General features: G+C 28.4%; 5 protein-coding genes across 8 annotated transcripts in view; 1 reads left to right on the top strand and 4 right to left on the bottom strand.

The window, feature by feature from the left end:
- LOC124493925 (uncharacterized) overlaps nt 1–486 on the bottom strand; it is a 1,887-nt gene extending 1,401 nt beyond the window's left edge. Inside the window, exons 1-2 of the mRNA XM_047057047.2 lie at nt 198–486; nt 1–142 (exon numbers count right to left, since the gene is read on the bottom strand). The exon at nt 1–142 is cut by the window's left edge and continues 95 nt beyond it. Coding sequence (XP_046913003.1) covers nt 1–142; nt 198–284 — 229 coding nt within the window. The 5' untranslated portion in view covers nt 285–486. The remainder of the gene's footprint in view (nt 143–197) is intronic.
- LOC124493910 (Nuclear autoantigenic sperm protein) overlaps nt 1–23,421 on the bottom strand; it is a 105,764-nt gene that overhangs the window by 26,649 nt on the left and 55,694 nt on the right. The gene's annotated exons all lie outside the window — the stretch shown is intronic.
- LOC124493927 (uncharacterized) lies at nt 517–1,117 on the top strand. Its single transcript, XM_047057049.2, has 2 exons — nt 517–706; nt 775–1,117. Exons 1-2 carry the CDS (start codon nt 625–627, stop codon nt 1,005–1,007), a joined length of 315 nt encoding a protein of 104 aa, XP_046913005.2. The 5' UTR covers nt 517–624; the 3' UTR covers nt 1,008–1,117.
- On the bottom strand, nt 997–4,594 carry LOC124493926 (pleckstrin homology domain-containing family F member 2). 3 transcript variants are annotated; one of them, XM_075732210.1, is made up of 8 exons: nt 4,330–4,594; nt 2,854–4,129; nt 2,717–2,781; nt 2,435–2,636; nt 2,229–2,348; nt 1,958–2,067; nt 1,445–1,732; nt 997–1,373 (listed from the first exon to the last, which is right to left on the bottom strand). In XM_075732210.1, the coding sequence occupies exons 2-8, from the start codon at nt 2,933–2,935 to the stop codon at nt 1,335–1,337; spliced, it is 906 nt and encodes a 301-aa protein (XP_075588325.1). In that variant the 5' UTR covers nt 2,936–4,129; nt 4,330–4,594; the 3' UTR covers nt 997–1,334. The 3 variants fall into 3 exon arrangements, with proteins under 3 accessions (XP_075588325.1, XP_075588326.1, XP_075588327.1); XM_075732211.1 differs by having other exon boundaries at nt 2,854–3,065; nt 4,330–4,499; XM_075732212.1 differs by lacking the exon at nt 4,330–4,594 and having other exon boundaries at nt 1,958–2,064; nt 2,854–4,027.
- LOC124493702 (uncharacterized) overlaps nt 5,828–23,421 on the bottom strand; it is a 56,873-nt gene continuing 39,279 nt past the window's right edge. For both annotated transcript variants that reach the window (XM_075732203.1, XM_075732204.1), the window contains 12 exons: nt 20,918–21,007; nt 20,645–20,798; nt 19,025–19,157; nt 18,344–18,390; nt 15,249–15,309; nt 15,032–15,154; nt 11,184–11,294; nt 10,873–11,097; nt 10,501–10,662; nt 10,066–10,397; nt 8,907–9,982; nt 5,828–8,634 (listed from right to left, as the gene is read on the bottom strand). In XM_075732203.1, the coding sequence (XP_075588318.1) occupies nt 7,772–8,634; nt 8,907–9,982; nt 10,066–10,397; nt 10,501–10,662; nt 10,873–11,097; nt 11,184–11,294; nt 15,032–15,154; nt 15,249–15,309; nt 18,344–18,390; nt 19,025–19,157; nt 20,645–20,798; nt 20,918–21,007 (3,377 nt within the window). In that variant the 3' untranslated portion in view covers nt 5,828–7,771. The remainder of the gene's footprint in view (nt 8,635–8,906; nt 9,983–10,065; nt 10,398–10,500; nt 10,663–10,872; nt 11,098–11,183; nt 11,295–15,031; nt 15,155–15,248; nt 15,310–18,343; nt 18,391–19,024; nt 19,158–20,644; nt 20,799–20,917; nt 21,008–23,421) is intronic.

A 23,421-nucleotide genomic window follows, 5' to 3' on the forward strand; every position in this document is an offset into this window, starting at 1 on the left:
AACTGGAAATGATTCGCGTGAATTGTTTTTTAATAATATCCGGTACGTATTGATCTTGGGGTAAATTGGATGTGAATAATTCTAACATTGCTTGCACATCATAATTTTGTGATAAAGTTCGATCCATCATTATGCTTGCAATCTGTTCATAAAAATTTATTTTTTAAATAAGTTTCAAAAATAAAAAAAAATCTCACCGATCTAGAATTTGGATCAATCACAATTTGTTGTGTGACAGGCTGAAAAATGATATAAGTTTCACCAGATTCTATTTGTTGTTCCATTTTGTGATTAAGGGACAATTCGAAATGATGAGAAATTTTAAAATACAAAAAAAAAGAGTATCGATTTTCCTGAGAAAATAAAAACAAGTGGAAAATGTTGAGTGAAAGTTGAATAAAAAAAGCACTATTTAAGTTGATAATGATGGACGAAATAATCGATTTAAATAGGGAAAACCGAATTACATCGCCATCTCTGGACGAAAAATAATTATTTTTTTGTTATTGTTATTATTATATTGGTGCTCCGTTATTGAAGGGCAGATTGTTTACTTTGAAACGATTATCATCATTAAAGAATTAAATAGATAATAAATTGAATTGAAATCATTCATAAGAAAAAATGATTATCAAACGTAATCTTACAAGTTTTACACGTGTTTTATATAGTACGGCTACTAAATCTGGTGGTCAATCTGGATCAGGTTTGTTTACATTATTTTTTTTTATCCATTTCAAACTTAACTGATGCTAAAATTATCCCGTTTTTCAGCATCATCTTCCAACAAGAAGAAAACAACGAACAAAACTACATCTTCGCCGCCACAACCACCACCAACACAGCAAACATTCAAAGCAGCTGTTGAACCAGAAGAACCGTTCCGTAATGATCAATATAATTGTCCTGAATATTATCAACATGATCGATTTTCATTTTTCGATCTAATCGATCGTATGGCCGATAAACGATTACCGCAGAAAACCAACAAAGAAATGTATCGATAAAAATAATTTTTTTCTTTTCATTGAATTGTTAAAATCATTAAAATCCATGATGATACAAAAATTGTTTTAGTTGAAATATAATTGAATAAAAAATAAAATATTGAAAAAAATGGATCCAATGTTTCTGCATTAAAATCTGATTGATTAAATTGGCCATTATTTTCGATGAATATGTAAAAATAATTCAAATGAAGATTATGATTATGATCATGATGATGATAATGATGAACTTGTGATTACATGCAAATGAACGATTAAAATATCATTTGCGTTTTGGCTTTTTTTTGGTTCCATTTTGTATTATTTGCAAATGATTTTTTTTTATCATCAATAAATTTTTGAAGACTGTTGGCTATAGAAAGTTGGCTGATTGGAAAACAAAACAATGATGAGATTAGAATAAATGCATTAGTATTATATAGATAAATTATATTTACTTTAAAATCCATTATGTTAAGATTACTGTCTGAATCTGATGAATCATCTTTACTATTTTGATGTTCAATGCTGCTATTATGATGATGATTAGATGATTGTTGGCCATTTGATGATGAATTACCACCATTACCAAGACCAAAATCATTATTTGCCATTCGATCACGAATAGTTAATTCATCAAAACATTTATCACAAACACGTACTGGTTTTGAGCTTATATTTGTGAGTAGATAATTATTTTTCGAACAAGAACCACATACAATCAGGCCACATTTACGGCAATGGTGCTATTTAAAAATAAATAAATGATAAATGATAATTAAAAACAAAATTTCAAACAAACCGGAAAAGAATTATTAGACATTCATAATCAATTAAAACATTAACATTTTTATCATTATCACATGACGTGTATTCAATTCATCATCATAAGAGTGTTTTATAAATGTCATACAAAATATCATGCAAAAGAGTAGAAGAAAAAAAAATCCAAATTTGAATGAATCACTTACACGACGATTAATCACGGTAAATTGTGTCTTTTTACAATGCATACATTGATTGGAAAGATTATCCGGTAGCCATGGTGCTGCATGTTCAATATTTGAATCGGAATTTCCTTCTGTAAAAAAAAGAGAGGCAATTGAAAAACATATTTAGGGATTTTTTTTTCATTTTAGAACGGAAAAGTAAAACGTTTTTCATGATGTTTATTTGCAAAAAAAAATGGTTGCTTAGATTTTTTTTTTTTTTTTTTTTTTTTTGATTTAGTAAAAATATTACTTTTATCAAGTTCATGTTTGATACACATGTTTATATGATTAATCCATTCTCGTTTTTCCGTTTCACTTGCTGCGTATAACATGAATGATTTTGTTGGTGAACGAATTAACCATGCATGATCTATTTAGATGGGAATTTTTTTTATATAATAAAATAAATTAAAATTAAAATATGAAACAATGGATAATGTCCGATTACTGATTTACCTTCTTTTTCCGGATAATCTTCAATCTTTACATTCGATAATGGAATAATATGTTGACGGGCATATTTTTTCTTCTTAATTATTATTGATCCATAAACAAGAATATCGTTGAATAAAAATATCTGCCTTGGTTTTAATTTTTTACGACATAATTTATTCAAAACACCTTCACCAACTAGTACACGATCCGGATTCTGTAATGGCTGTATTCAAATAGTCAAGAAAAAAAATCAAAAAAATAATTTTGTCTGGAATTTAAAAAAAAATAGGGACAAAAACTTACCACACCGGATACACCAAAACAATTTTCAACATTAGCAATGCGTTTAGCATTCTCTTCTGTACCGACTATTTTTATGGAAAATGACAAAAATTCAACAAGTTGTCATACAAAAAACAGCACATATACAAAATACATACCAAGCTTATCAACCATACTCCTAAGATTATTTTCAATTTGTTGTTGCAATTGTTGCTGAATGATTGAATCTTCAGAATCCATATAAAAATATGAATGATGAATTGAATGAAATCAAATTGAATTGAATTATAGTAGATTTTATTTTTCGTGTTATCTAAACGAATTTGAAATTGAATTGGATGAAAATATTCTTCGTAGATTAATTATGTTTCTGTTTTTTTGTTTTTGTTTATATTTAGTCAAAGATCGGCGATCATGGTATATATAAATATTTCGGCTGATGATTTGGAAATAAAGTGAAAGAAAAAGGAAATGAAATCAATTATCTAAAAAAAAAAAAAAAAAATATTGATAGTTTTGAATATCACACAAATTGCCGTGGAATATATGGTAGAAAGAAATGCAAACAATGAATGAATGAATAAATCAAATATAACAACAACAACAACAACAACGGCAAACGCGATGATGATGATGATGATGATGATCACATACTAAGCGAAAAAAAATGTTTCGATGACGACGTTTTTTTTCAGATGTTTAATGTTAAAAATGCATGGATGGATGTGTATTGGATGACTCAAATTCACATTCATTCCGCGTACACTGTAAATAACTCTAACGGATGATTTTTATTTTTTGTTTTTGTTTCGTTCAGTTTCTTTCTCTTTCTCTCTCGCAAATAAAATCAATTTCATGAATGAAACAAAACAAAAAAATATTGCATGTGCATTGTACATTAAATGTACTCGCGTATTGTGTGTGTGTGTATGGATCAATTGTTTGGTAAAAATAAAAATAAAAATAGAGAAAGAGAATGAGGCAGGCTTATTTAATAGATATATGGCATATGATTGTTGTTGTTGTTGTTGTTATTTATCACAAAACCAATTCAAATATCGATATATATTCGTTTTAAGCGAAAACAGAGATGATCAAGTTTCACATAAAATCAATCAATAAATCAATCAATGTGATTAGAACATGATAATTATATCATGACCACGAAACAAACGTACACAATTTTAATGGAAAATGATTTTTTTTTTTTGGATTTATCAAATTTCATTTTTGTAAAATTTTTTCCATTTTCTAAAAAAAAAATCTTGAGTGTAAACACAAACATGAACAACAATAATGATCGTTAAACAGTTTCAATGTTTTTTTTTTCGTTGCTACTGTGATGATGACGATAATGATAATTATTAACGAATATATCGATATTTGGTTATCGATTGATGATGATGATGACAGCAACAAAATACACACAATTGGCTGTTTGTAAACCAAAATGAAAAAAAAGAAAAATGTCACGAGAAACACAAGAAATAAAATGGCAACAAGTTGGTGTATGATGTTGCTGTGTGATAGTATTATATATACAATATATACATACAAAACCTGTTAGAAATACTGAAATAAAATAAATCTCTCACTCATACACACACACACACAAAACGATAATAATAACCTACCTGGTTATTTGTTTTGAAATGATACGATGTAAGTGATAATCGTTGAAATATAAATCTGTAATAACGTTATATAATGAATGTGTTTTGATGATCAAATATATTTTGATTATTATATATAAAATATTGTCATTAGTAAAACTTTTTTTTTTGGTGGTAATTATGACAAAACAAAAAAATTAAGGAAGTGAAATTATAATAATTAGATCTAAAAAAAATGAACAGAAAAAAAATTTGTAAAAAAACGAAAAAAAGAAAAAAAAACAATAAACAAAAGAAATTCCAGATGAATTTTTGCTCATCGATCATAGATGGCGCACATGTTCCATTGCACAGTTTTCATTTTTCATTTGAAAAAAATAACAAAAAAAAAGTATTCGATTATTATCGATCCTAATAAAATGATTACCAATCAACCCCATCGATCGATCGATCGATCCATCCATCCATCAGAAATGTTCTTTTCATTTCTTTTTCATTTTCTTTCCACTTTTTTTCATTGTATGGTTTTATAAAGTTTTTTTTTGTCTGCAACACCACAAAAAAAAATAGTATGCACAATTACCGTCACCGTCAATCAATTATAATCATCCAAGAAATCAGAATTGTAAAAAAAAACTCGATTCGCATTATATATAATGAATTCGTAAATGAGAAAAAAAAATTCCCACTAAGATATATGAAACTTATCCAGCACATTTCATTCAATCCATCCATCATAGTATACATATGGAAATTCTTGAATGAATAAGTCAATGTTTTTTTTCACTATATATTCTTTTTCGGTTAGATTTGATTAGATTATCATTGAAATTATCGGACAGTAGATGAATAATAACAACAACAACAACAACAACAACGACAACGACAACATGGAAATGAAAACAAAGTTTTCACTGTTATGTTAGCATCATCAATTGCAATTGGAATAGTAACAAATTTGATTATCATACATACACATTTACCAACCAGAAGAATCAGAACCAGAATGGAAACATAAAAAAAAGAGAAAAGCAAAAAAAAAACCTAGAATCAATACAGCGAATAATTTGACAGGAATGGCATCTTTATATTTTATTTTTGTTTGGGACGCTTGGAATATATTTTGGATCGAGTACCGGGAAACCAAAAGTTCCATCCATCCATCCATCCATCCATCCATCCATTCATTCATTCATTCTAAGCTACATTTGTCTATTCTGGTTGTCAAAATATAAATGTAAACCATTAACCATAACCAAATGAGCATAGTATGGTTGTCGTGTGCTATCAATCAGCCGATTTTATACATGTAGAAACCAAAAAAAAAATCTGAGATCGATACACCAAAATATTTGTAATGGAATCGATCAATTTCGAATATAAATAATAAAAATAAAATCTCATGAAAATGTAGAGAAACTTTTCATATTGGTTGCTTTCCAAATCACATCAACACACACACACACACACACAATGACAATATTCGGTTGCAAAAAAAAAATCAATTGATCTTCAATTCATCGAAATAACCACAAATGTAACATTCATTCATTTATTTTCAAATAAAAATTTTTTTTTGTCTTCTTGGCTTTTGTTTTATTTTGCCATTCTCATTTTCATTTTCAACTTTACATTTTAAATTTATGTACAAAAATCATCAATTAGATAACAAATCAATCAATTAAAATATATAACAATCATTAATTGTGATAGATCAATCATTGTTTGTTTGTGTGTGTGTGTGTGTGTTTTGACTAATTGAGAGAAAAAAAAAATTAAACAAATTCATTACACAATAATACAAAAAAAACAACAACAATTTTTGTCGATCGAAATGTTATCGTTGTTGTTGTTGTTGTTAAGTGATATTTTTGATAATGTTCAACAGAAGAAAAGAATCCAAGGTTTTGGTTTTTTTTAGCTTTCAAAATTCAATGTAATGATGATGATGATCATCATCATCATCGATTGATTGATTGATAATTTGATCAGCAAAAAAAACACATAGTTCATTGATTTGACAAACAAACAAACATTGCAATATATATAAAGACATTTGATAAAAACTGATGACCAACATAATCATCATCATCATCATCAGCTCATACAATATTGTTTTTTTTTCTTTTTGGTTCCATATCAATTCTTTATTCGTGTGTGTGTGTGTGTATTATATTTGTTTTGTTTTGTTTATTTTCTTGTTTGATCATCGATTCTTTTGGCCATGACGACTGTTTTTTTTTTTTTGCTTCTATATTGAAATAATAATAACCAAACTGGAAAAAAAGCAATAGTTTTATGTCCATTGAAACTAACAAAAAAAAAAAAAAAATAAATAATTCGAATAATGGTCAAAAAACATGAAGAACTAGAATATAAATAAATAAATAAAAAACATAACGATGATGAACAAAAACAAGAAAAAAAAATCAACAACATAGACATTTTTTTTCTACAAAGCCATATATAGATATATGAATTTAGTCATGTAAATCCAAATGAAGACTAATGATCATCATCCATATCACATGATGATGATGATGATGATGATGATGATGACGATGATCACATTGTCATTGTCATTGATGTTGAACAACAAAAAAAAACAACAACAAAAAACACCAACAATGACGAAAAAAATGATGATGATGATGATAATAATAAAAAACAAACCCCCAAAAAAATGGAGAATATACACCATTCAGCCAAATGATTGTTGGAAATAGGCTGATGGAAAACCATTGAAGAATCGTTGTCTTGTTTGGCTGGTTAAAATATAAAAAGAGAGAGGGAGAGAGAGAAATCGAAAAAATGAAATCAGCATATATCGATTTTTTTCTTTGTTCTTTCCATCCTGTTTTATCATTGTAGTTTTTCTCTTGTGAAATAATGTGGTCATATAAGCTAAAGATAGATAGATGGTTGAACTATATGAACTAATGATGATGGTCGTCATAAATTTTTTTTTATTTGAAATGAGCGTTTTTCTTCAATGCTGGTTGGTTGGTCGTTGAAATTTTATTTCAATTTTTGTTGTTGTTGTTGGCTAAATTCCCCCATTTTTTTTTATTCGTCATCATGGATCGATGGCAATAATTCACTTTAAAATCAATGAAGATGATGACGATGACAATGCCGAATAAAATCGACCGATAAATTGTGGTATTGAAATTAAAATGGAAAAAAAACAATTGTGGTTGTTGTTATTGTTTTGCTGATCATTATCATTGAATGATGGTGATAAAATTAAAATAACTGAAAAAACAAGAATTAAGACGAAGAATAAAATTGAATGAATACAAAACAAATCGAGTATCATCGATTGATGGTATGGTGTTCAATTGAGCATCCGGTAGTAATTTTTTTTTTGTACAGAATCAAGATTCAAGATTGCCTGTATATAAAGAATTTAAATGAAAACAAAAAAAAATTTGTCGTGTTTTTTGTTTTGTTTTGTTTGGTTTCAAAGATATTCAACAATATCACAACGAACATGTGGACATGATTGTCCACTACGTAAATGATTATGATTTATATGATTTGATTGATGATGATGATGATTATGATTATGAGTAGTAGTAGCAATTGTTGCTGAATATTGACGATTACAATGATTATGTGGAAAATCATTGAACAACATTGAACGATAATGTAATGGTGGTTGCTCTGTTTGTTGTGTATAAAAATGATGATTAGATGTCTGTATCATGGATGTTGTTGTTGTTGCTGCTGCTGTTGTTGTTGTTGTTGAGGATGTTGTAGATACAATCGGATGTGTAAGATAAGGATAAAGGCGTAACGACGACGAAGTTGATAATGATGTCGTTGATGATGATAGAAATAATGGTTGCTGTTGTTGATTATAAGATAAGATCGACGATGACGTTAACGGCATTCGTATCGAATCAATAATGTTCAATGTATTATCAACGCTGGAATATTCTCGAACCGGTGATTTATTAGATGTTTGTCGTGTGCCATAGGCTACCATCGATGATGTTATTGTCACAATCGTCGATAATGATTCATGATAATCCTCATGTGTATTGATAATGGTTGTATCGGTCGTTGTCCTCGTCGTCATTGTAGTTGGAAGAAATCCACCAAAACTTTGTGTTCGTCGTTGATGAAATGTTTTCGTACCATTATTATGATTATGATTATTATTATTATTGCCCAAATCGTTATTATTGTTATGGCAGTGCTGCTGTGGATTGATATTTTTAATCACTTGAGGTTTATTATTATCACCATTATCATCATCATTATTATTTATAGTTGGTATTTCCGTTTCGGCGGCTGCTTCCATTTTCTTGAACATTAGCTCTGTATGTGACGAGAATATACATGTATCAATCATTCAATAAGTATATTTATGCCAATGAACATATCATTCAGTTGTTGATCAATATATCAGCATGCATTTGATTAATTTTTTTTTTAATTTTTGGGGTAATTGTGTATGTATAATGTGGATGGTGTTTTATCTTTTATGTGTATGGTTGGTTAGTTTCACACTCAATACATATTAGGATAATGGCCACCAAACATTCGAGATGATTGGCGTTCATAATGTTCATCGTATTGATCATCACTACCTTTACGGTTATCATCTTCATCATCACCAACATCCTCTTCGTCATCACCATTATTGATCGGTGTCAATGGCTGTGATTGTTGTAATATTAGATGTTGTTGCTGCTGTTGCTGTTGTTGTTGTTGTTGTTGACAATAATAATCGGAAACAGATGTTGGCATCGATGATGATGATTGTGTTGATATAGCCGAAATAGGTGGATGATGATGATGATGTGGTGGATGATGAAAATGATGATGTACAGTAACCGGTACATGATGATGATGATGATGATGTTGTTGTGGATGATGATGATGGCAACAATGTTGTAAATGGACAGTGGTACCAACACCAACACCAATACCAGAAATACCACCACAACCACCACCAATTGTTCCATCACTGATTATAGTGGTTGCTGTTGATGTTAAAAGACCGGCTGTCATTCTTGGTGCAGCTGCACATTGATGATGATTATGATAAAGATGATCAGTTCCGGTAGCATTTATGGCATTACTACCTACGCCACCACTAATCACATTTGTATGTGATGCCATAATCGCTTGTTGTACTTGTGATTCCATTGTCTGTTTGATTGCTTTTGCATATGATGTATCATCCGATGTTTCATCGGATCCATTTGATGAACATTGTTCATTATTAAGTGAACCATTAGGACTAAATAAATTCGAATCATCACCAATGCCATTTCCAGTCACTCGTTTAGAATGATGATGTGTTGGAAAGGTAAAACTCATTTCATCCGATGATTTCGTACTACCGGTAGCACTTTGATCACTAATTTGATCAATGCCATCGGGCATAACATCCACATCACAAGCACTAATAATGACATCTGACATTGTTGGTTCATTTGTCGTTGATTGTTTACTATTTTTCACAGTTAATTGAGCAGCTTCAGAGCTTAATGATAAAATACTGGTACTATTGACAATCACTTCCGTTGCCGATGTTGATGTTGTTTCCTCTTGTATTTCAAAATGTCCTAACGGTGTTTTGATTATATTTGGTTTTCGTCGCTTTGCTGCCGTTGATGATGATGATGATAAAACTTTCAGGCTGGCAACCGAAAGTTTCCTAAAAGGAATTGAAAATTTTAAATTATTTTTTCAGAATTTTTTTTTTGAAATAAAAAACACATTATAAGAATCCGAACAAACCTTTGATCACAGTTATCGATTTGTTTGAGATCATTCTCTTCGACAATGATTTCGTTGGCAGCAGCAGTAATTATATTATTTGCATATGTAGATGATGATCGTACAATATTATTATTATTCGTAAAATTAGTAGCTAAAATCATAGATGTAGCTGATGTACCAGTGGTTGTTGTTGGTGATAATGATGATGATGATTGTGGAAGTGGTGGTAGTTGTGATGGTAATATGGCACCTGATGATGATGATGTTGTCGTTATATTCATAAATTCTTTTTCCATTGATTCTTCTAATGCTCTCAAACGAAATGTTAATGCTTCAAGCTCATATGATTTCTATTTTTATAACCAAAAAAAAAAAAAAAAAATGAGACAAAAACAAAAAAGAAAAATTTTTCAATCAACAACAATAACAACAAAACAACACAGACACACGAACCTCTTTTAAACGTTGCCTAAGGCGAAAATTTTCTTCATTTGCCAATTTGATTTTTGTATGTATTTCAATTTCTTCAGAATCATGATGTGATTTTTTAAACGGTTTCAATGTAGCTCGTACACGGCGATCACCGGCATTTGGATTTCTTTTCAATTCAATGAGCTATTTTCGAGTAATATATGTGTGTATAAGGTATGTATGCATAGAATGAATGAATGGATGAAAAAAAAACAAACAAAAAAGATAGAATCCAGCCAACAGAAATGGATACAAACAGAATCGGTTGATGATGATGACGGTAATAAAAACGGAAAAGAAACTATTATTATAATATATAACAAAAAAAACTAAAATAAAAAACATCTACAATACCTTTGGTACAAATACTAAACATAATGTAGCCGTTGAACAGAATATAATGAATGCTGAAATAATGACAAATGCAGCATCTTGTTGATCACGTAATACAAATGAAACACCAGCACCAATTACACACATAATGACAACATTATAGACAGACATTCCAATATATTTTGAATCATTTAATGCCGGTATCGATACATGACGTGTTTCCCATGCTAAAAATATTCCAAATGCCTATATGATTTATGATAAGAGAGAGAGAGAGAGAGTGGAGAAAAAATTTTGAAATAAAATAATTGAAACAAACTAAAAAAACTTACCATCAATAATCCTTTGTAAACATAGATTGATCCTAAAAATATAGTCATTCTTTTACTTTGACAATATTCCATTTCTGGTATGACCAAAATATCTTCATTTTGTGGCGATGGCTACCGGATTTTATTTATACGGTGATTGTTTTTTCGTTTTTTTTGTTCAATTGTTTACATTCAATTTGTAACCATTATTACAATGAAAATGTACATGAAAAAAAAGAAAAAAAAACAAAGATGGCAAAAAAAAATCAATAAACACTTAGATTTCATTGATTGGATGGACAACAACAACAACAAGAACAAAATATGAATTAATATATTGATTGATCAATCAATCAATCAATCAATCAATATATATGGTTGTCAATCAACAGAACAGAACAACAAAAAAAAGGAATGAGAAAAACAAAAGCAATCAAATTAATCGATCAATCAATTATTATGATTTGTGTGTGTGTGTGTGTATGTGTTCAACATCAGAAAAATAAATATTGAAATAAAAAAAAAGCAGAAAAAACCGGAATGAATTGAATCGAACAAAAAAAAATGTACAACAAACACGACAAACAAACAAACAAACAAACAAACGAACAAAAAAAACATTCATAGATAAAACAAACAGACAAACAAATCAGCGATGATGAACAATAAATAAAACTTTTGGTCATATAATATAAAAACACATTTGACCATCATAAAAAAAACTTGAACACGAAACTTGATAAAATATTTTCTTTGCATTTATATCAATTTAATTCGATCAAAATTTGATCAAAATAATCGATAGTATCGATTGTTGACATTAACTAATGTTTTGGTAATTGATAGAATTCATGTATGTATCTGATCATAATGATACTGATGATGATGATTCATTATAGCCATCATCACATTTCAGATCCAATTATTCATATATATTGATAATAATGATGAATGATCGATAGAGAAAAAAAAATTTCAAACACCTACGCAATTTGTATGAATTTCAAATCATGACTAGATTTTCATTTCATTTCATTTCCGGTACAAAGATCATCATCATTATCAACAACATAGAATAATCATTTTGGAATTTATTTTCAAACAAAAAACATTGATGATGAAAAACGTGAAAACAATAACAACTGGGGGAAAAAAAATGAACAAACAATCAAAAATGGAATTGGAATCATGGTCCATTTAACTTTCAATATTAGTGTATGAATGATGATGATGGAGATTCACCATAATGATAATTGTAATATTTCAATGTTCATACACACACACTGATACAGCGACTTTTTATTTATTTATATAAACATTTCATTTTGTCATTTGTTCATTCATATTTATAAATGTTTCATTTGTCGATTTTGAACAGAGAAATTGAAGTGGAGAAAATTTGAAAATAACGATTTAGAGTCAAAAAAAAAATTACTGAAACCTTGAAAGATTTATCGCCATACTGTTGTTACACTAACACAAATATGATGATTATGATGATGGCATTTGAACAGATGATGATGATGATGATGATGGTAGTGTAAAAAATAGTGTGAAAAAAATGTGCAAATGAAATTTTAACAATTGAAAACAGAAATAAAAATAAAAAAAAAACAAAATTTTAAGGTTCGTAAATCGAAAATGGGTCCGGAACAAAAAAAACAAAAAACAAAAGAAAATGGAAATAAGATTCTCTATTTATTTTTGGCCCGGGAAAAAAAATCAAATATTCCACTTTTTATTTTTTTTATTTTTTTTGTTCTGGTTTGTAACATGAATTTTTACCAAAATTTACATTTTTCAATACACTACTACTATGACTACTACTACTGCAATTGACGTCTGTTTTAACAATAAATTTTTTTTTTTTTTTTTTTTGGCTAGAAAGTTAGATGGTCAAATGTTTGAATGTCAAAAACAAAAGAAAGGAAAAGAGAAAAAAAATTGAAAATACCAAATCATCAAATAGAAGAATGCTAATAAATAATTCAGAATCAGAATCAGAATCAGTAGTAAGAAAGATGATTTGAAAATTTTTTAAAAATTTAAATGAATTTTTTTTTCAATTCTGTCTCTTTTTCTCTCGTTCCATACATTGTAAAATTCTGTGTCAAAGTAACAACAATGAATCATTAACATTATCGGAGCCATGATGATGATGATGATGATGATATATGTTTGTTTGACTTTTGTTTGACCGGAATGATAAATTCTGTGGAAACCACTTTGTTCCAAAACTCCTACACACACAATGTAACGAAGAAAAAAAATTCATGTCTAAAAATGGGAATTTGATTAAAATTACGAACATCATTAAACGACAAAGACCGACAACAACAACAACAACGAAGACAATGCTAATGATGATGGAAGATAATAGAGAAAAAATTCGACAAAAAAAAACTCCATCATTGGAACCGCCTTAAACGATGATTTTGATGATGGGCTCTTGAAATGTTTTTGTTTAGAAATGAAAAAAAAACGTCCATGACTTGTTCATCATCATCATCATCATTGTAATTCAGAAGTGAGGAATCAGAAAAAAAAGCAAGAATTGAAAAAAGATTGAATAACAGAGACAAAACAAACTCATTTCGTATTCGTTGTCGATATCTTTACATCATCATCATCATCACTTTTGCATTTTGTTGTTGACAATGAGAATGAGCCTCCCTTTTTTTCCTTTTTCATTCTGTTTGTTGGTCATTATTGTGAATATATGGAAATATTGCCATTGTTGTTTCATCGAAATGAGAGAAAAAAAACAAATCAATGAAACCAAGAAAAAAAATTCGTCAAGTCAGAGATTTTTTTCTTCAAGGAACAAGTTTCAAATTTCAAAATTTAAAATTTATTGATTTCTAAAAAAAATTCACATTTTTTTTTTGCTCAAAACTTTTAATTGAAATCCACATACAAACCCGAATGTTCGATCGAATACGATACAAACAAAAAAAATCAAAGAATCAAAGAATTTAAGAGGAATGAATGAATGAATTTAGTGTGGAAAGAGATTGATGAATAAGGAGAGTGAAAAAAAAGTTTGTCTCAAAAGAATCATCACATCAAATGTATGTTTTTCTCCAAAGACAAATTCAAATTCAGACTTTTATTGAATTTTGAGTTTTCTTTTTTTTCAACTCCAATTGTGTGTTTGATTTTTCAACGCCGACTGTTGCCATTTTAATCGAATAAAAATTTTGCATTTGAATTATGAATTCTTTATTTATTTGTGAAAACGTGGGTCATGGATGTTTGTAGGTCATTTTTTTTATTTTGATTCCCCCGGGACAATAACAACGAATCAAAAAAAAAATTCTATGGAATAATTACGTTGTTACTGTTGTCGTTGTTGTTGTTTTGATTTAATTTTTTTTCCAAACGAAGGAAAAAAAGAAGAAATTCTTTTTAATCAAAACAGCTGCAGCTGATTGTGTTATGATTGGTCTGGGTTTGGATCATAAAAAGTTTTTTTTTTTTGCTATTCGGTTGACCTAACCACCACTAGTCGACAACAGTAAGAGAATAACAACAACAGAAACTTTTATTCTACGAAAAATTGAATTCTGTTATATTTTTTTTCCTTTTCATTTAACAAAAAAAAGTTATTTTTTTATGTACAAAACAAAAACGGAAAAAAAATGCAAATTCAACTATGTTTTTTTTCATGGAATTTGCTTGCCAAAAACAAACATTTATATATAATTGAATGAAATCACGAATATTCAAGGTGATGAAAACATTCATCTATGCCCACCCACATACACCCAAATATGACATAAACATACCATTTTTTCATAGTGTAACTGTTACACACACTATGAAAAAAAATTCAATTTTCCAAATTTATAATTTGAAATTTGACTTACCTCTGGTTTTCCTTGGCTAGTAACACGATAAAATGGATCGACAATTTGCCATGTTGTTAATGTAGCTACATCGATAAATACCAATACACCAACAACCATAAACAATTTATAATCTTTGATTAACTGTCAATATGAAAATGAAAAAAAATCAATAATCAATAAACAAAATCATCATCATCATTTAAATCTAATCTAGATTGTAATTAAAATTCTTCACCTTTTTATTGAGCTTTATATCGGTGAAAATGGCATGTACACGCCATGTTTTACTGAACATACTGGTATGGTGATATCAATCGGTTGATGATGAAATGGTGAAACCAGAAAAAAAATCAAAAAAAAGAAAGATGTTAAATATTCCAAGTTTTCAAATGATTATAAAGAGTCACACACACACACACACACACACAAACACACACACTTACGATTGACAAACCGAGTTAATATTCATATAAAAAACAAAACCTTCATTTCACCCCTCCCCCATTGCTTACGATATTTGTAAAAAAACTTTTCAAGAATAATTTGCAACCAATGATGACATGACGAATGATGAAAAAAAAAACAAACAAAAAGAAACCATGAATAATGGAAAAGAATAAAAATCCTAAAATGAGAATTCTAAATTTGTTTTTTTTGCTCTGATGAAACAAAAAAAAAATCGATTTCAATGAAAAAAGAGAGAGAGAGAAAAAAAAACAAGTGAAACCACACACACACACAAAAATGAACCAATTGAAATGAAATTTGAAATTCAAAAAAAAACATGAAAAGAATATCATTATTGTTGATCTAAAGTTTCATTTCATTTGAATTTTTTTTCAATATTTTCAATTCATTACCACATAGCTGGTATTACACATAAATTACAAGCAATCAATTAAAATTTTTTATTTTTTCTACAAATTTCCAATTCAACACACACACACACATGATGTTTACATTGCATTGCTTCGTTTGATATTACCTGTTTATTGCTTGAATTCACTGTTTGTTTGTTACTGTCAAATAGAAACATTTGAACATGAAAGAGTTTATACTCTATACATACAAGAAATGGAATCAGAATTTTTTTTTCAAATCAAATTTAAATTTTTTGTAACAAAACTAAAGACAGACTTTATCATCATAATTATTCCATCATTATTACCATTGAATCACAAAAAAAAATAATGGGCCGCTTATCCACCCACACGAATAACGCATACACATACATACAATGTAGGCCAAGATGATGATAATCATTCTTTTCATATTGTCATCGAAAAAAAACGTCAACGACAACGACAACGACAACAACAACAACAACAAAGATCATGATAATAATCATCCATTAATAATAACACACACACACACAAGAATGTGGAATTTTGTAGGCGAAATTTTTGTTGATGTTGTTTCATTTTTTTTCTTCTTCTTCTTCTTCTCACAACTTGAAATTTGATGATCATCAAAATGAAAGAATTTCGCTGGCAATCAGAATTCTGTTAATTTTTTGTTGTTGTTGTTGTTGTTCGGATTCTGAATGCCTATCAAAATATAGGTTATTGTTATTATTTTATTTGTGAAAACATACAAAAAACACACACACACACACAGACAGACACAATCTGACTCGAAACATTCCAACATTTTTTTTTTGCATTTTCATGGATCACTGATATGATTCTATAGAATATTTCATGTGTGATAAAAATGAAAAAAAAAAAACATTTTTTTCTTTTTTTGGCCAACATTTTCTCCGTTTGTTTGTGTAGATTTCGGATAACCGAAATGAAGAATAGCGAAAAAAAATACCACACTTTGAATCCATAGGGTGTCATCATCATCATCATCATTTTTTTGTCGAATGAAAATTTATTTCAGAAATTTTTTCTTTTTTTGGAACATTTTTTTTCGGTGGCTTTGAAAAAAAATGATTCAATGTATTTAGTGTGTGTGAATATTAGATGAAAAATTCCAAGAAATTTAATCTAAAATAATCTTGTTATCATCATTTGAAGAAAATAACAACAACAACAACAAGAGAGAGAACAACAAAGTTGGGATGTCGCTATGAATGGTCGAATTACAAAAATGTTTTTCCCAACTATCCAATCGCGATTAAAGTCTAAATTACAGCCAAATTTTGTTGTTACACAGTTTGTTTCGAATCATGGAAAATTTGGTGAATATCTATCTCGTTTTGGCCAGAATAATTCTAGTTGTTCATTTTGTTTATCATCGATGCAGTCCTCGTTGCACTTGTTGCTCGAGTGTCCTGCTTTCAATTTGGAAAGATCCCGATTCATGATTAATGCCAAATTTAATAATGTTGATGTGTCGGCGTGGCTCCAAGATGAAGCTTTGCCATTGTTTTTGGTTTACATTAATTTTATTTATTCTAGTTTAATTATGCAATAATTGTTTCTTTCCTTTTGTACTATTTTTGGTTTTGTATTTTTCTTAAATACCCTTGTATTTATATGGAGCAAGGGTTTTCTTGTTTTTGTATTAATAAATAAATAATAAATAATAATAAATAACAAGAGAGAGAAAAAATGTGGAATTTTTTTGCGGTTTTGAAAAATTGAAATTTTTCGTCGCTAGATTCATCCACACACACAACATTATTATGGATTCTTTTTATAGTGTGTGTGTGTGTGTGGTGTGTGTAAGCTTGATATATGAATGAATGAATGAAATGGAATAAAATTGAGAAAAAAAAGCTAGACTTGAACAACATTAGTAATGGCAATACGATATTCTTTTTTCTCTTGCAATTTAAATTCATTATTATCAGCAGCATTTCTCTCTCTCTCTCTGCATGTGTACAGAATATTCTACATGCAAACAACAACAACAACAAAAAAGTAAATGAATGAATGATCTGAATATTCATTGAACATTTCTCTCTCTCTCTCTCAGTATGTGTATCTGTGTTGAAATTAACATGTGGCTTATGGAATTTTTTTTCCGTTTCATCTTTTTGTTTGTTTATGGCTTGTTACGATTACGATTGTAAAATAAAGCCAACAAAAAAAAAAAAAAAACAGGAAAACCTCAAAATATTACGTTAATGAAGAGAAAATAAATAAATAAACAATTTTCGAATGAATCGTGAATCGAAATTCGTGAACACATAACACACACACACATTTAGACATTCTTTAAAAAAAATAGGCGATGCATTTGTGTATGTGAGTAACTTTCACTTTGACATTTTATCATCATCATCATCATTATTATTTTTTTTTTGACTGGGTTGAAAATTGAAATTTATATTTCCATTTTCCATTATTCAAATAATTGATTGTTTCATAAAACACTTACCTTCCAAAGGCTAATGTGAAACCGGTCATCAATACCCAAGCTCGGCTCTGTATTCACAAGAAAAACAAAAAAAAGATTAAAAAAATTTTACATCGAAAACCAGTGTGTGTGTGTGTGTGAAGAAAAAAAAAATAATGGTGGTAGATTTATTTTCCTTTTTCTTTTGGTTCATTTAAAAAAAAATGGGAAATAATAATAAAAAAAAATCACTTTCTAAAATTGTTGTTGTTATTTATTTCAATGAAAAAAAAGAGAAAAATTCAAGCGCAATTGTGCAGAAAGAAATGAAAAAAATGGATGGGTTTTTTCTTCTCACTCTCTCTTTTACTCTTTCACAAAAAAAGATTATTTTCGAGGTCTTGAATATAGAAGAAAACAAAAGCTTAATGTACGTTTCTTTTTTTTATGGGTGGATAAATGTGAATTATAATTGAAAATAAAATGAACAAAAAAAAACGTTTGGTGGTCAAGAACAAAACAAAACAGAACAGAAATTATGGTGAACAACAACAATGACGATGAAAATAAAAGAATTTTTTTTTCTTTGAACAAATTTATAAAACATAAAAACAAAATTCTAATTCTAATTGAGAATCTGTAAAGAATTTGAAAATAGAGAATAGAATTCAATCGCCAGTTTAGAAAATGTTTATGTTTTTTATTTTTCATTCATATACATACCGCACAAATATATGGAAAATTATTTTCACTTGTTAGGCCACTATTTAGACCAAGTAGAATCACACTGGTATAAGTTAATATACAACCGATTATGATTAAATTGTTTAGATAAGGACTAGACATTTTAATGTATCTGCACATTGTTGTTGTTTTATCGATCCATTTTGTTGTTGTTGTTGTTGTTGTTCATTTGTTGGTAAGCAATTTGTAGAAATGTGTATAACAAAAAAATGAGAAAGAAAAAGAAGAAAAAAAAATTAGAAAATTGTCATTTCATACAATTACAATGGAAAGGGTGAAGCAAAAATTCCGGTCAATTTTTCCATTTTCATTTGGGTTTTTTTTCATATATTTTTACTTCAAGCTTTAATCAACAAACACACATGATGATGATGATGATGATTAATGTGTTGTTTCAACGGTCGTCTTGGTGATCATAATAATAATAATTGTGTGAAAATCATGTGCATGCATGTATGTATGTATGTTTTTCCGTTCCCATTTCGAAATAAGTACAATAATAATAACTGACATTAATTTGACGAACTGGAAAAAAATACAATTGAAAATATTAGCAAAAAAAACCGGTGAAACGGTTCATTATGTTTGTCTGTATTTCGTTTTGGAAATGTTTATGGTTTACTTGCTTTTTATATATGAATGAATGAATGAATGAATGATGTGAAATCAGAATCTCGTTTTTTTTCTATAGAATGAATTTATCATCGATTAATGGTAGTGGAAATGTTGATGATGATAAATAATAAATAAAATAACATAACATAACATTCATTCATTTATTTTTGCCATTTCTGTATTCTACGTGATACATTTGTTTGTGTTTTTTGAAGCCAAAATTTCAGATTCAGATAAACATACACACACACAGACACACACATGGAAAAAGTCAGAATAAACGTGTGTCATGTCATTATAATGATATACAATGTTTAGAACAGAAAGAAAAAAAAACAAAAACAAAAATCAGGTGTTTCACAGACAATTCACAGATTATGTATTAATCTATCATTCAATTCAACAATATAATTTTTGTTGTTTCATTTACCAAATGGTATTTTCTATTTCATTTCATCATCATGTTTTTTGTTTTGGTTGGCCAAATGTCCAAATGTTAATGTTGTTTTTTGTGGATTCTGAAAACCGGAATTTTTTTTCTCTTGAATCTCAGTAGACTATTGGTTGAATACTGGACTGAATGTTTTTTTTGTTTTGTGTTCGGGATACGAAATAAAAAAAATAAAATTAATGTCCAGAATTGTTCATGTGTATGAAAATAATATGTATAAAAGGTATGTGTGTGTGTGTATGTGTGTTTTATGGGTTTTATTTTTTCTTGATCCACATTCTTTGTTGTTGATATAAATGAATGATGAAAATGAATGTTATTGTTAATGGCCGGGTATTTATGAACCAACACACACATACACACACACACACACACCGAAACACATTAACAACAACACCATTTTACGAAAATCAAACCACAAAGAAAACAAAACAAATGAACGAAATGGAATGAAATATTACTAACCAAACAAACAAATCATGATTTACATGGTAACAAAAACAAAGCATACACACACACATACACAAACATACCTTTGATTACGATATTTGATATTCATAGCAAGGAAGACAAAGGCAATAATGATGCCAATAATGGCGAACACAGAGATCACAATAAATAATGTCATTGAAATTCTTGAAGGCTTTATAACGACCGTATTACGATCGACTGGTGGACCATTACCACCTATTGGTGATACAGAACAAAAAAAAAAAGAATTAATTAATATATATAACAATTAATATTGATGATCAATATCTTTATTGATTATTCTAATTGGTATTTATTCATTTTTTTTCACTTACCACGCCAATCAATTTGATTCGAATCTTCAAATATTAGCTCATCATTATATGTATAATATTGTGCTATATCGGTCATCGTTAGTTTTTTAGCTATTATTATCATTGATCATTGATTATTGATTATTGTTTATTTTTTTTCCACATGATCATCATGGTTATATTTTTTTCCCATGTGTAATTCATTCGAAACAACAGAAGCAGCAGCAGCAATACCATCATAGATCCAAGTTAATATTGTCATCATCGTCATCGTCGTAGTCGTCGATGGCGATGATGATGAACACCAAATAAATAATGAAGGAAAAAAAATAAGAAAAAAAATTGGATTAGTTTTATTTTTCTGGTTTTTTAAGTTTTACTCTCTGTCTCTCTTACGATGATGTCAACAGAAATAATGAACGTGTGTCATATATAATAAATCATCAACAACAACAATAGCTTAGAGTAGAAAGTAAAAAAGAGAAGAAAAACAAAATTGATGAAGAAGATCCAACAGAATTCTTTGAAATCCTAAGCATTTTTTTTTGTTTGTTCTCAGACTGACCATATATATGATAACAAATAGTATGTGTCATATATAACGATGGATGGCCGAAAATAATCCGGATGACAATGACAAATATTAATAATTTTTGTCTGACTTGTGAATTGGAACAGATGATTGAGTAAATGTACACAAACAAGACAACAGAGTCGAAATAGCGTGAAAATATTCGATTATCACCAATGAAAAAAATAAAAAAATTTCCCATGAATCAATCAAACAAAAAATGACACAAATAGTTTATGTGTAAAAATTGAAAAACAGCAACAACAACAACAACAACAACAATAAAAAAATGTTCCAAATTTTTATCTTTCCAATTAAAATAGACAAAAAAAAATTCCAGACTAAATGATGATGATCAAATTGCAATGTAAATGTCAAGTGTGAATTTGAAATTCAACGGTAAATTCATTCTCGAATTCCCAACAATTCTATAAATAAAAAAAAGTTCTGTAAATCTAAATTCATTTTAAATGTTAATGATGATGATTATCTATAAATAAATGACGCAATCATTAACGACAACAACAACAACAACAACAATACTTATATTACGTAAGTATGAATCAAACATGCAGACAATCGATTGCAATTGGAATTTTCATTTGACACTTGAACATTTTATTTATTCATATAAATATTCAATGAATGAATCAAAATAACAGAAAAAAAACCTTACACAATCGACAAACAACAAACAACAACAACAACAACAATGAATACAAAAAATCGAACACATCGTACAATTTTGTTTTCAATTTCCCAAATACAATTGTTCACAAGTACAAAACGATTTCAAAACATCAATGTGAATGAAGAATTTCGTTTTAGCTTGAAGTGTAGGAAAAAAAACAAATTGCAAACTCTAGTTTCCAAAAAAAAAAAAAATCCTAAAGGTAGCCAATTCAAGGATGATAAAATGATGTCAATGGATCGATGGATTTACCAGTAAAAAAAACGTAGGTATAGTGTAAACGGATGAAATCAAGTATTCTTGACTATTTTTTTTAACCCACTCTTTTTTTCTCCATTCACTGCTGTTGAAACAAACAAACAAAGCACAACGAGAAAAAAGAAGAAGAAAAATTCTCGGAAAGTAAAATGAAAAAAAAACAAATAAATGTATAGTGTCCGGAAAGAATAGTTTTTATAAAGTAAATTATAATGAAAAAATATTTTTTCCTTGTAATCATTCTAATGTTAATATATTGATGATGGCCCAAAACATACACTTGTAGTTGATGAGAAAACGTGTGTGTGTGTGTGTATGTATGAATTACTACAAAGTTTACACTGTATTCATCAATTTAATGAAGATGAAAATTATAAAAAATCCATATAAAATTGTCCATTTTTCCTTTGTCTGATGATGATTGCTGAATTTTCATTTAAAGTGGGCGGCAAGAAGCGTTTGTTGTTTGTTGAAAATAATGATCATAATGATGGTCGTCATCATCATCATCATTTAATAATAATCATCATCATCATCATCAATGTAATGGATTCATCAATGAATTGCAAGGGAAATGTTGTTTAGGAAAGTGATGAAGAAAAAAAAATTTTTCATTTCTTTCTACTGGCAACAATAACCATAATGATAAAATAGCAGTTAAAAAAATTTTTTTTTTTGCTGACTTTTCAAAAGAAAACAGAAAAAAAATCATTACACTACCCATTATCCATTATATCATGATGATGATCATGATTATTATCAACAAAAATGATTTGAACTTTGAAATAAAAAATGGACATCCATGATAATAATAACGATGATGATCACATCCATGAATCAATCAATCAATGAATGAATGAATGAAAAAGAAATGCAAAATGTGCAAGAATCTTATTATTATTATTATTACCGTAATTAATGGTTATATTTGTAATCATTATTCATGAAAATATGGCTGAAGAAAAAAAAGTTGGCTTCACTACATTGCATTTTTTTCTGCTTTAT

Source organism: Dermatophagoides farinae, chromosome 6, assembly GCF_024713945.1.
Source record: "Dermatophagoides farinae isolate YC_2012a chromosome 6, ASM2471394v1, whole genome shotgun sequence".
NCBI classification, from domain to species: Eukaryota; Metazoa; Arthropoda; class Arachnida; order Sarcoptiformes; family Pyroglyphidae; genus Dermatophagoides; species Dermatophagoides farinae.

Excerpts from the sequence above, each read along its gene's own strand:
- LOC124493927 (XM_047057049.2), top strand. The coding sequence starts at position 625 with ATGATTATCAAACGTAATCTTACAAGTTTTACACGTGTTTTATATAGT. Across the intron at positions 707-774 it reads TGGTGGTCAATCTGGATCAG|CATCATCTTCCAACAAGAAG; the intron begins GTTTGTTTACAT and ends CCCGTTTTTCAG.
- LOC124493926 (XM_075732210.1), bottom strand. The coding sequence starts at position 2,935 with ATGGATTCTGAAGATTCAATCATTCAGCAACAATTGCAACAACAAATT. Across the intron at positions 2,782-2,853 it reads GAGTATGGTTGATAAGCTTG|TCGGTACAGAAGAGAATGCT; the intron begins GTATGTATTTTG and ends CCATAAAAATAG. Across the intron at positions 2,637-2,716 it reads GTTTTGGTGTATCCGGTGTG|CCATTACAGAATCCGGATCG; the intron begins GTAAGTTTTTGT and ends ATTTGAATACAG.